We start from the raw sequence: 12,271 nt of genomic DNA, 5'->3' as shown, positions 1-12,271 counted from the left end.
TTCTCAATTAAATGAGAGCATGTCGACTTTCCTTCCTAAAATCATTTCCATAAATTTAAAAAGTGGGCTGAGTCTAAGAAAAATATCGAGGTGGCAATAGCACACTTGGTGCAAAGATATGGCGAATATCTCAGGGAGGGGTGTTCAAATGAGTTCAATCCTGGACTAGCAAGACCTGGCACTAGGGGTGATTTTGAAACCTGTTTATTCCTCTATTCAATGAGTGCTCTCGCCACCTAGTGGCAAGAGTATGGAATTACAGGATAGTTGGACCTGTGGGGGCAATTTCAGGTCAACAGAACAATTTTGTTGCCAGAAGGTGAGAGAAGGTGTTAAATTCCTACAAAAACATTTTTCCCCCAGAAAAGCAACCTTAACGAATTTCAGACCATTCGAACAATCCCAAAGAAGTCTCTCTAGAAGGCTTGCTCCTCCTTGCTTCTCCGCTTACCTGGCGCCAGCTTCAGGGCACACAACCAGTGACCAGTGTAGCTGAACTCAGAAAGGCCCTGCGATTGGGGTGTAATGCTCTGTGGCTGCTGCCTTGAAATTCGTAATTGTCTTAACTTTGAATTTGTTCCATGGAGCATGCCCCGGGGCCTTGGAGCCTGCCTGATGCATGCTACACTCCCTGTCACCTTCCTGACTTTTGGTTGCCTACTCCCCTGCCCCACTGGTCCCCCAGACCCTCTCCTGCTGCCCCCTGGGGCCAGTGTGCATTTTAATGTTGGGTCAGCCAGGTCTGGGCCTGGGGAACCCTTGTCGTCTTTGCAACCTGCTAGTGATTATTGTCAGGCCTCTGATGACAGTGATGACTAATAGAGCCAAACACCCAGATTATCCTGTGTTCTGATAAAGCCTTTTTTTTTTTTTTTTAAATTAGGAAATCTATCTTAGCTCCTGCTCTGTAACAAATCATCAACCCAAAGGACAGCTTGCAGCAAAAACACATATCTATCTATTATCCCGCAGATTTTGTGGGGTGAGAATGTGAGAGTGGCTTCACCGGGCGCTGAGGGGCAAATCAGCAAAGGTGAGGGGCCAGGAGGCCCCTGACACCAGGGCTAAGTACAAACACAGCTGAGAGACCTTCTGTGCCCATTCTCCTCCCCCCCCCCCGCAATGGAGTTAATTTTTTAACAGCAAAATTGAGCAGAAAGTGTAGAGTTCCCCTATATTCCCTGCCCCTGCTTGTAAGCATATACCTACTATCACCATCCCAAACCTGGATGGTCCATTTATGATAACTAAAAACCTACATGGACACACCATCATCTTCCAAAGTCCACAGTTTACAATAAGGTCCACTGTCGGGGTGCATGTTCTATGGACTTTGACAAATACACCTACTGGGGTCTCATACAAAATAGTTTCTCTTCCCTAGATTCCTCTGTGCTCCACCCCGTCATCCCTCCCCTGCCAACCCACCTCTGGCAACCTCAGATATTTTTACTCCATAGTTTTGCGTTTTCCAGAACATGATCTAGCTGGACTCGTACAGCATATAGTCTGGTTTCTTTCATTTAGTAATACACATTTGACACTTCCCTCATGTTTTGGGGGCGCTTAATAGCTCATTTCTTTTTAGTGCTGACTAGTATTTCCTTGTCTGGACCTGCCCCAGTTTCTGTATCCATTTCCCCCACCGAAGGACACTGTGACTGCTTCCAAGCTTTGACAACTGTGAATAACGCTGCTCTACACATCCACGTGCAAGCGTTTGTATGAATGTACATTTCAACTTCTTTGGTGTAAAAACCAAGGAGCATGACTGCTGGATCATGTGGTGAGAGCATGTTTAGTTTTTAAGAAGATGCCACACTGTCTTCCCAAGTGGCCGTACCCCGTATGGAATTCCCGTCAGCAAAGAACAAGAGTTCCTGTTGCTCCACGTCCTCACCGGCATTTGGTGCTGTCTGCCTTTCCAAGCTGGGCCATTCTGTGAGGTGTGGAGCAGCATCGCCTTATGTTAATCTGTGATTCCTCAGTGACGTCTGTTGGGGAACGGCTTTTCACTCATGTTGGTTGCCATCTCTGTATCTTTGGTGACTTGTCTGTTCAGGGTCTTTGCCCACTGGAAAAAGAAATCGGGTTGTTAACTCTCTTATTAGCGAGTTCTAAGAGCTCTTTGTCTCTTCTGGATAACAGTCCTTTATCGGATGTGCCTTTGCAAATATTTTCCCCCAGTCTGTGGCTTCTCTTCTCACTCCCTTGACATCATCTTTCTCAGAGCAGGACATTTTAATTTTAACAAATTCCAGGGTATCAGTTACTTCTTGGAGGGATTATGCCTTTGGTGTATTTTAAAAGGCCGTAAAATCCTCAAGTTTTCTCCTATGTTATATTTCAGAAGTTTTTAGGTTTGCGTTTTGTATTTAGGTTTGTAACTCACTTTAATTTTTGTGAAGGGTTAATTTTAGAGAAGGGTGTAAGGTCTGTGTCTAATTTTTTTTTTTTTTGCATGTGGATGTCCATTTGTCCCAGCACCATTTATTGAAAAGTCTATTTTTGTCTTGTGTTGCTTCTGTGCCTTTGTCAGAGATCAGTTGACTATATCTGTGTGGGTCTCTTTCTGGCCTCTCTATTCTGTTCCACTGATGTATTTGCCAGCAACACATGTCTTTTTTTTTTTTTTTTTTAGGTTGATTGATTGATTTGTCAGAGAGAGAGAGTGAGCGTACGTGAACAGGAGGGGTGGGAGAGGGAGAAGCAGGCTCTCCACTGATCAAGGAGCTGGATGTGGGACTCAATCCCAGCACCCTGGAATCATAACCTGAGCCAAAGGCAGACATTTAATCAACTGAGCTGCCCAGGCATCCCAACACCACACATCTTGATTACTGTGGCTTTATGATAAATCTTGAATTCAGGTAGTGTCAGTCTGCCAGCTTTGTTGTTCTCTTTAATATAATGTTTGCTATTATGGGTCTTTTGCCTCTCCATAGAAACTTTAGAATTGGTTTGTCAATACCTACAGAATACCTTGCTGGGACTTGGGTTGGGGCTGCACAGAGTGGAGATCAGTCGGAAGAACTGATATCTTGATAATGCTGAGTCTTTCTGTCCGTGGATGTGAACTATGCCTCCATTTATTTAGTTCTTTGATTTCTTTTATCAGAGTTTTATAATTTTCTTCATATAGATTTTGCATATATTTTGTTAGATTCATATCTAAATATTTCATTTTGGGGGGTGCTAATGTAAACGGTGTGGAGTGTTTTTTTAAGATTTTATTTATTTATTTAAAATATTTTATTTATTTATTTATTTGACCGATAGAGATCACAAGTAGGAAGAGATGAAGACAGAGATAGAGAGAGAGGAGGAAGCAGGCTCCCCGCTGAACAGAGAGCCCAACATGGGGCTTGATCCCAGGACCCTGGGATCATGACCTGAGCCATAGGCAGAGGCTTAACCCACTGAGCCACCCAGGCACCCCAAGATTTTATTTATTTTTTTGACAGAGATCACAAGTAGGAAAAGAGGCAGGCAGAGAGTGGGGCATGGGGAAGCAGGGCCCCAGCTGAGCAGAGAGCCCAATGCCTGGAGAGTCCAATCCCTGAACCCCAAGATCATGACCTGAGCTGAAGCAGAGACTTTAACCCACTGAGCCACCCACGCTTGTTTATTCTTGTGAATAAGAAAGCAGTTGACTGTTGTATAGTAAGCTTGTATCTTGAAATTATGCTATAATTGCTTATTCCAGGATTTTTGTTGTTGTTGTTGTTCCAAAAGAAATCGTTTGGATTTCTATTTAGATGATCATGTCATCCGTGCACAGGCTGTTGTATTTCTTCCTTCCCATTCTGTGTACCTTTTGACTTAGTCAGTTTGGGCTGTTGTAACAAAACACCATGGACTGGGAGGCTTAAGCAACACACATTTATTTCTCACAGTTCTGAAGGTTGGATCAGCATGCCAGGGTGTTTGGGTTCTTGGTGGGGGCCCTATTCCTTGTTTACAGATGACCATTGTCTTGTATCCTCTGCTGGCAGAGACGGAGGAAGGGAGAAGCAAGCAGTCTCCTATAGAAGGGCACTAATGATCATGAGAGCCCCACCCTCCTGACCCAATCCCCCTCCCCCCTCCCCCCACCCAGAGGCCTCAGCTCCAGCTACTATCCCTATGGGAATTAGGGTTTCAACATATGAACCTTGAGGGGATACAAATATTCAGTCCAAAGCACCTTGTATTTCCTTTCCTTGTCTCTTGTCTTGGCTAGGACTTCCAACAAGATGCTGAAAACAAATGGGGAGAGGGGACATCCTTGCCCTGTTCCTGATCTTAGTGGGAAAGTATCTAGTTTCTCTCCACTTAAGTGTGATGTTGGCTCTAGGTTTTTCGAGTTAGGAGGTTCCCTATGCCTAGTTTGTTGACGGTTATTATTATTGTTTTATCAAGGATAGGTGTTAGATTTTGTCAAATGTTTTTTTCTGCATTTATTGATATAAACGTGATTTTTCTTCTTTAGCCTGTGGGATGTGATAGAGTACAGTTAATTTTTGAATGTTGAGCTAGCCTTGCGTACCTGGGATGAATCCCACTTGGTTATGGTGTATAATTCTTTTTATATATTGTTGGAATCAAATTGTTAGTTTTCTTATGACTTTTGCATCTGTGTTCATGATAGAGATAGCTCCGTAGTTCTCTTTGCTTATAATATCTTTGTCTAGTTTTGATTAGGGAAATGCCAGCTTCAGAATGAGTAGGGAGTATTGCCTCTGCTTCTATCTTCTGGAAGATACTGTAGAAAATTGGAAGAATTTCTTCCTTAAATATTTGGTAGAATTAACCAGTGAACCCATTTAGGCCTGGTGCTTTCTCTTTGGGAAGTTATTAATTATTGATTCAGTTTCTTTAATATATAGAGGCCTATTCATATCTCTTCTTGTGCAAGTTTTGGCAGATTGTGTCCTTTAAGGAACTGATCCATTTCATCTAGGTTATCTGATTTGAGGGCTTAGAATTATTTGTAATATTCCTTTATTATCCATATAATTTTCAACTATAGTACTATCTCCTCATTTATTTCTGATGTTAGCAGTGTGTGTCTTCTCCCTCTTTTTCTCAATTAACCTGGCAAGAGGCCTATTGAGTCTGTTGACCTTTTCAAAGAACTAGCTTTTGTTTCATTGTTTTTCTGTTTTTCTATTTCCAATTTCATTGATTTCTGCTCTAATTTTTAAAAAAATACTTCTTTTCTTCTGCTTACTTTGGATTTAATTTGCTCTTCTTTTTCTAGGTGGAAACTTAGATTTTTTTAGATCTTCTGCTTTTCCAATATATGCATCTGATGCTGTATCCTGCAAATTTTGGTAGACTGTATTTCGTTTTCATTTAGTTCCAAGTATTGTTAAGTCTCCCTTGAGATTTGTTCTTTCACCTATGTGTTATTTAGGGATGTGTTGTTTAATTTCCACATATTCTGGGATTTTCTACCTATTTCTGTTGATTGATTTCTAGTTTAACTCTAGTGTGGTCTGAGAGCATACAGAATATGTTGAAATTTGTGAGGTGTGTTTTGTGACCTGGAATGTGGTGTATCCTAGTGAATAGTCCATGTGAGCTTGAGAAAAACGTGCATTGTGCAACTGCGGGATGAAGTCATCTATTGATGTCAATTAGATCCCATTGATTGATGGCACTGCTGAGTTCAACTCTGTCTTTACCAATTTTCTGCCTGCTAGATCTGTCCATTTCTGTTAGAGGGGAGTTGAATTCTCCAGATACAATAGTGGATTCATCTATTTCAACTCACAGTTCTACTCGTGTTTGCCCAGTCCTGCCCACTGGCCCATGAGGAGTCTTGAGGACTTTCTCAAAAAAGCCTGGCCCATCCTACAGGACCAAGGGTAGGGTGGCCCCTCAGGAGTGGCCACTGGCCTTTGTCTCATTCATTCCATTCCCAGAGGATCCATAGTGAAACTGGGTAGGGGCTCCCAGAAGTGGCTCCCTGATGCCTCCTGGCCCCATCCAAGCTGCTGAGTGTCTGAGACCAGACAGGTCAGGAATGCCAGTCAGGCATTGTCTGTCCCCAGTCCCTGCTACCCTGCTCTGGAGTGCCTGCTGCTCCCAGACTCCCCACTGGGTACCTCTTGATCCTCCTTCTCCCACGTTCCCCTCCTGTGTCCTGTAGCTCTGGCTCCAGGCTCCTAGTGCCGCCTTCCTCCTGTAGTCCTGCAGTTGCCTCTTCTTCACTCCCCTCCACCTACCCTCTGTGAGGCAGCTCAGAATCCTCCAATGGCTCCTGATTGCCTGTGGGAGCAAGTCCCAGTCTGTCGTCTGCCATCGAGTCCCCCTATGACCTGCTACTGTCCTTCTGGGCACCTGCCCTCACCCCTACAGTTCCACTCTGTAGTGCATCCATCCTCTTTGGCTCAGATGACCCCCTCTTGGCTGGACTCTTGAAAATATTTTACCTTGATTTGGCACTGATTTCACCCATATCACACTATTTGCCAATGTATCTTTCTCTCCTACGAGATGTTAAGGTAGGTGAGACCAGACAGCTTGTCTTACTCCTTCGCATGACTCCGTGAAATCAGTACCCACTATCTGCCTGGGAAAAAGGTGTCCCAGGTCCTGTAATCCTTTCTCTGTCCATCTAAATACCACCTTTCTTCTACAGCTAGTTCAAGGGCAGCCTCTCTCCAGAAACTTGCAGTAATCATCCCCACCTTGTGTTCCCCAGCCCTGCCTGGTCTTCAGCACTTCTGGGGGTGTGGGGATTCCCCAGTGGGCCAGGTGTGGCCTGGAGGTTGGGCGCAGCAGTAAGAGGAAAGGGACAGTGCTGGGAGGGGAGAAGACCCCAGGAGACCAGGGAAGGGATTCTGGGCTGGGCTGTATGAGAAAGTGGGCAGGGGAGGCAACAGCAGGTATGGGCTGATCCAGCAGCCCCAGGACTTGAATGTGAACTGTGGCACCAGGAATGCAGAGGCTGTGAGGGAACCTGGGAGGAACTCAAGGAGATGAAGTCTGCCAGGCTCTGTTGTGGGAAGCTTTGGGGTTGAGCCCAGTCTCAGGAGTCAGGGTCTCTAGGGTTCTGAGGATGTGATGGTGGTTGGGGTAGCCATGGAAGCTCATCCGATGGTGGTCAGGCTGGTCAAGGAAACTGGTCTGGTCACAGTCAGGTTGATCTGGAGGCTGGTCTGATGGAGGTCAGGCTGACCGAGGTGGGCCAGTGACCTCAGCAGGAGATGAGAAGGGGGTTAGCTAGTGCAGGAGCTGTGGAGGCTGGTGCCGAGAGCTCTCCCTGCAGGAGCTCACAGCCAGCCAAAGCTTGGCGCAGGGCATCCAGGATGGCCAAGGGTCCACATCGCCCCTCTGGAAGGAAAGAGTGGACAGGGAAGGTAGTTCATTTTGCTCACTGTGGCCTACATAGCCACTCTTCCTCCTTTCTGGGACCCTCCCCAGTCCTGCCTAGCCACCTCCCCCTCTTGTTTCTCTCCCACTGAGGGCCCCAGAGAAGGGGGCTTCTAGCACACAATTTCTAACCTCCCTCTCAATTCCAGGGACCATCCAGGGCACTGGACCTACCTGAGCCTTGCCCTGCAATGCCTTGTGAGGCCAGCGAGCAAAGGCTCATCACCAGTTGGTTGCCCCATTAGCATAGGAGGCCCTTTGAGGAGAGAGCTTGGCCTGACTCCTCTTGATTTCACCAGCCACAATCTAGTACTGATGAAATCCTACTGCCCTGAACTTTGTCTAAACAATGGGGGCCACTTAGCTTACTGCATAATGGAGAGACCCAAGGCTTTGGGTACAGCTGGCACTTGACCTTTCTCTGCTTTGGTCTCTCCATCTGTGAAATGGGTACAATAACAGCACCTTCTCCAGTAGGCTGTTGTCATGACTTGGGGGATTGAAACCACATGGGATGCCTCCACAGAGCCCAAACTCAGCCCAGTGACTGAACTTGCCTAGCGCCCTTGGAGGTTTGACCATGCTGGCTTCTGCTTAGCTCCTCTCCTTGGGACACCCAATAGCATTTTCCAACTTTCTAAAGCCCATTCCTCACTATGTACTATGCACATCACAGGCAGTCAGAGGAGTCATGACAGTGGCATTTTGTAGACAAGACACTCAGGGCAGAGAGTTCTGGGTCAGGCTGCTCTCCAGACACTGTCCAGGCTCTGAAAGATGGGGGAGTTCTCCTACCGGGTGGGGCGTCCTTGCAGGCATCCAGTGTGTTCAGCAAAATCTTCCCCAGGGCTCTTTTCGATATGTTCTTGAAAAGAAATGGAGACAGGGCTGGACTTCACTGTGGCTGCTGTGTCCTCATCCAGCAGGCGGGACTTGATGGCCCCTACAGCTTCTGTAAGGCTCCCTGGGGGCACATAGAGTCACTATCCCCCCCATCCCTTCCTGGGTCCCTACCCTTAGCCTGGCCACACTGATTGATGGGCTTCTCAAAGACTTTTGGTGGGTGGATAGTGTGGGCTGAAGCATCCATTCCCTCAAAGATCACATATTTATGGATTACCATTTATGTGCCAAAGTAAAGTTGGCACTTAGGAAATAAACATGAATAAGTGCATTTTTATGCATTGGCTCATTTAATCTTTGCAACAAGTCCTATTATTAGGCTCATTTTTACCAGTGAAGAAAAGCAGTGCTGAGAAAAAATGAGAAATTTGCCTAAAGCCACCCAGCTAGGAGGAGATGGGGGAACCAGCTTCTACCCCCAGGTTGCACGGCCTGGAGCTATGGTGCTAACCACTGCCTTCACTGTCTGCTGGGGTTGGCTGCCACTCAGCCATTCTCTCAGGCTCTGCTGCCCTGGCTTTGGCCTTGGTAGTTCTGTCCTAGGCAGTCTGGTGCATTGGCAAGAGCCCACTTAAAACTCAGGCAACCTGGGCGCCTGGGTGGCTCAGTGGTTAAGCCGCTGCCTTCGGCTCAGGTCATGATCTCAGGGTCCTGGGATCTAGTCCCGCATCGGGCTCTCTGCTCGGCAGGGAGCCTGCTTCCTCCTCTCTCTCTCTCTGCCTGCCTCTCTGCCTACTTGTGATTTCTCTCTGTCAAATAAATAAATAAAATCTTTAAAAAAAAAAAAAACTCAGGCAACCTGGGTTTAAATCCTCCTTCTACCTTATAGTGGCTATAATCCCAGCTTAGTGATTTCTCAAAAAGTTTTTTAATGATTTGCTGTTGCTATTTAGGAATACAATTGATTTCTGTGTCCTGACATTTTAGTATTTACCTGGCCAAGAAATGACAATAATTTGCCTCTGGATTCTCTTGGGTATTCTGTGTAGATAAGTATGATATATGATCACTGGTAGCTTTGTCTTCCTGTCTAAACCTTACACCTTTTCTTTCTTTTTCTTGTCTTACTGCATTGGCTAGATCCTCTAGCTGGCATACAAACAGTGATGACAGGCATCGCTGTCTTGACTCTGACTTTGGAAGCATTCCTTACAACATTTCACCAATAAGTGTGAAGCCTGTGAGAGATAGTTAGTGGAGATTCTTTATCTGGTAAAGGAAGTCCTTACTGTTCTTAATTCATTGATAAAAGGAGACTGTTCTTGACTTTTCTACATCTATTGAGATGAGCATATGGTTTTTGTCCTTTAATCTACAATGTGTATATGTCATTAATAGATTTGTTGATCTTGAATGATCTTTAAATCACTGATCTTTAAATCATTTTAAATCCAATGTGGTCATGTTGCATTTCTTTAAACACTGCTGGATTTGGTTTGCAAATATCTTATTTAGTATTTTGCATCCACATTTCCATGTGACATTAGCTTATAATTTTCCTTTCTTATATTTCTCCTTCTCTGGTTTTGAAATCAAAGTTGGATCAGCTTTAGAAAGTGAATAACACCACCTTGGGCGGGACAGAGTGGCCTTCCCTTCTTTTTACTATAACATCCCTGGGCCTCCTTTTCTGCACCTGGAAAGTGAAATTGACACCTGCCTAACGTGAGAAACTCTGGGTCAAGTGCCTGGCAGAGGCTGGTGCTACCTGAGAGCTCCTCCCCTTGCCCCGGGTGTGCCAGCGCCCATGAGCCTACCAGGTCCCGGAGCCTTTTCAGGAGCTGTAGCACATCCATGAGCTTCTCCTCCAGCAGGGACAGCCGAACCCGCTCTGTCTCCACCATTTGTAGCTCCAGCCTCAGGTGTTCAATCTCTTCTACCTTCTGCTGCAGCTCTGCCTGTGGGGGCCAGCAGGGACTCAGCACCCACCCTGCTGCCCTCTGCCCAGCACTCACTGTGCCATCTCCAGGCAGGGCCCATGACTTGCCTTGACCTTTTCACAGAGGTCATCTCTTCTGATCTTCCCTCTCTCCCTGTACCTGCCAGGGGACTGAGCAGATAAAATCACCCATCTTCCCAGTCGGGGCATCAAGGCCCAGAGAGGCTACGTGTCTGGCCTAAGATCACACAGTGAGTGGTGTTAATGTAAGAGTATGTATATTTCGTTTTCTAGATGAGGACTCCATTTTCCGTTCTTCTTCTGTATTCATCTGCTTTCTTTTATTTTAATACTTTTTTTCCTTCTTCTTATTTTTATTTATTATTATTATTATTATTATTTTGGTTGCAAGCAACAGAAAACTATCTGGCTAGTGAAACAGAAAGAGAATTCACTGGCAGGCTCTGGGTCATTCCCAGAACAGACCAGCAGCTGGAGAAGCTCAGGGTTAGGACTGCAATGGGGGTTGAGATGGTAGGACAGCCTCAAGCCTCTTCTCCAGAGTTCAGAGCTGAGAAGGACACTCTCCAGTCACTCTTCTACTTCCCTCAAGAGAGAGAGCCCCAGAAGGGGCCTGGATTGGGCCAGCTTGAGCCCTGAGACCATGGGTCCTACCAGGATACCCACCAGGGGGCAGTCACAGAGCATCGTGTGGCTACTAGCCTTTTAAAGCAGGATGCCAGATGAGAGGCAGCCCCTATTCTTGGCACCAATGGAGGGAAAGAGAAGCAGCTGAAGGTGTGGCATCCTCAGACACTCTGGGTCCACTCTGGGCTTTGGGTAGGACAGAGAAGGCATGGTGCCGGTGCCCACCACAGATGGGACTGGGAGGTGGGCTTGGGGACACCACTCACATGCCTCAGTAACTCTCCTAACCCCCACTTCCTTGGAATTTACTTAGAAAAGGGGTGGTGGCCATGCCTTTTGGAACCACATCAGACCACAACTATGTCACAAACAGTATGGATTTCGAATTTCAGATATATAAATATAAAACTACCTTAGGTCAACACAACAGTTTGCAAAAGTGCAGTGGGCTAGGGCTTTGTGAAATGGTAACTCTCAATAACACTCTGTACTTGATTACTGGAGAATGGAGTAGAGAGATGGAAAAAAATGCAAAGTGTTCCTATTGGAATGGAGACACCCTGCTATTGGTGTTGCCTGCCAACTCCCTCCCATAACCCTCAGTAACTTTCCTGGGGAGAAAAAAGTCCCTCCTCCCTGTCATCTGACTTTGATGGAGCTGCTAATCCCTGAACGTTGCCTGCCTACCACAGGGACTGGGCCAGGGACGGGCACATGACCAAGACTGGGTCAACTGGAGTTCTTCCCTGAGATTTTATATATCAGGCTCTTAATTCCCCTGGGTGGGTCAATGGGAGCCTGGAGCTGTCTGTGGTCCTGCCTTTCCTTTCACCACCACATGGAGGAAGCCTTTCTGAAGTAGGGGGAAACGAGGCCAGCACCTGGGAAACACCGAGCAGACAGAGATAGATGGAGACAATCTCGTCTAAGTCACTGGACCCCATTGTTCCTGAAGCTCATCTCTTCTGCTGTTCTTCTGAAGCTGTTCTTGCCAGCTCCATATTCTATTAAATACCAGTTTTGCACTGAAGCTAATTCGAGTTAATTCTGTTGTCTTGCAACCAGAATATTCTTCGTTAAATCTAAGTCAAAGCAAGTTGCATGTCCTCTCTGAGTCTTGGTCTGCTCATCTGTGAACAGGGCCCAGTATTTGGCTGACATCCCTTGGGGTTCTTCCAGCTATGAGAGATTCTAGCTTTGGTCCAGACCTCGACCTCTGGGGCTCAGCTGACCTCCTCCCCAAGTGTCCCCAGGGCCTTGCCACGGCAGCTCTGGGTCCCCAGATGCTCCACCAGCATGGTGATGTGGGTCTCCAGCTGTCCCAGGGTGCAGGCATCGTCACCACTGCCAATGTGGCTGAAGTAAGTCTTGAGCTTCTTGGCTGTCTGTTCATCACACCTGCGGCAAAGGAGAGCACCAGCACTGCGGGGTGGCTCTGCAGAGTCTGGTCCAGCCTCAGAATGTGGGTGTTGCTGCCAA

General features: G+C 46.5%; 1 protein-coding gene across 1 annotated transcript in view; it reads right to left on the bottom strand.

The window, feature by feature from the left end:
- Nucleotides 1–3,863: 3,863 nt before the first annotated feature.
- The window catches only part of EFCC1 (EF-hand and coiled-coil domain containing 1), a gene marked incomplete at its 5' end in the record, with an annotated part of 40,929 nt that continues 32,521 nt past the window's right edge, over nucleotides 3,864–12,271 (bottom strand). Inside the window, 4 exons of the mRNA XM_032341138.1 lie at nucleotides 3,864–7,323; nucleotides 8,158–8,227; nucleotides 10,023–10,163; nucleotides 12,025–12,190. Coding sequence (XP_032197029.1) covers nucleotides 7,187–7,323; nucleotides 8,158–8,227; nucleotides 10,023–10,163; nucleotides 12,025–12,190 — 514 coding nt within the window. The remainder of the gene's footprint in view (nucleotides 7,324–8,157; nucleotides 8,228–10,022; nucleotides 10,164–12,024; nucleotides 12,191–12,271) is intronic.

Source organism: Mustela erminea, chromosome 1 (assembly GCF_009829155.1).
Source record: "Mustela erminea isolate mMusErm1 chromosome 1, mMusErm1.Pri, whole genome shotgun sequence".
NCBI lineage: Eukaryota > Metazoa > Chordata > Mammalia > Carnivora > Mustelidae > Mustela > Mustela erminea.
The sequence above is the reverse complement of the archived record's forward strand: the minus strand, read 5'-3'. Positions and strand labels throughout refer to the sequence as shown.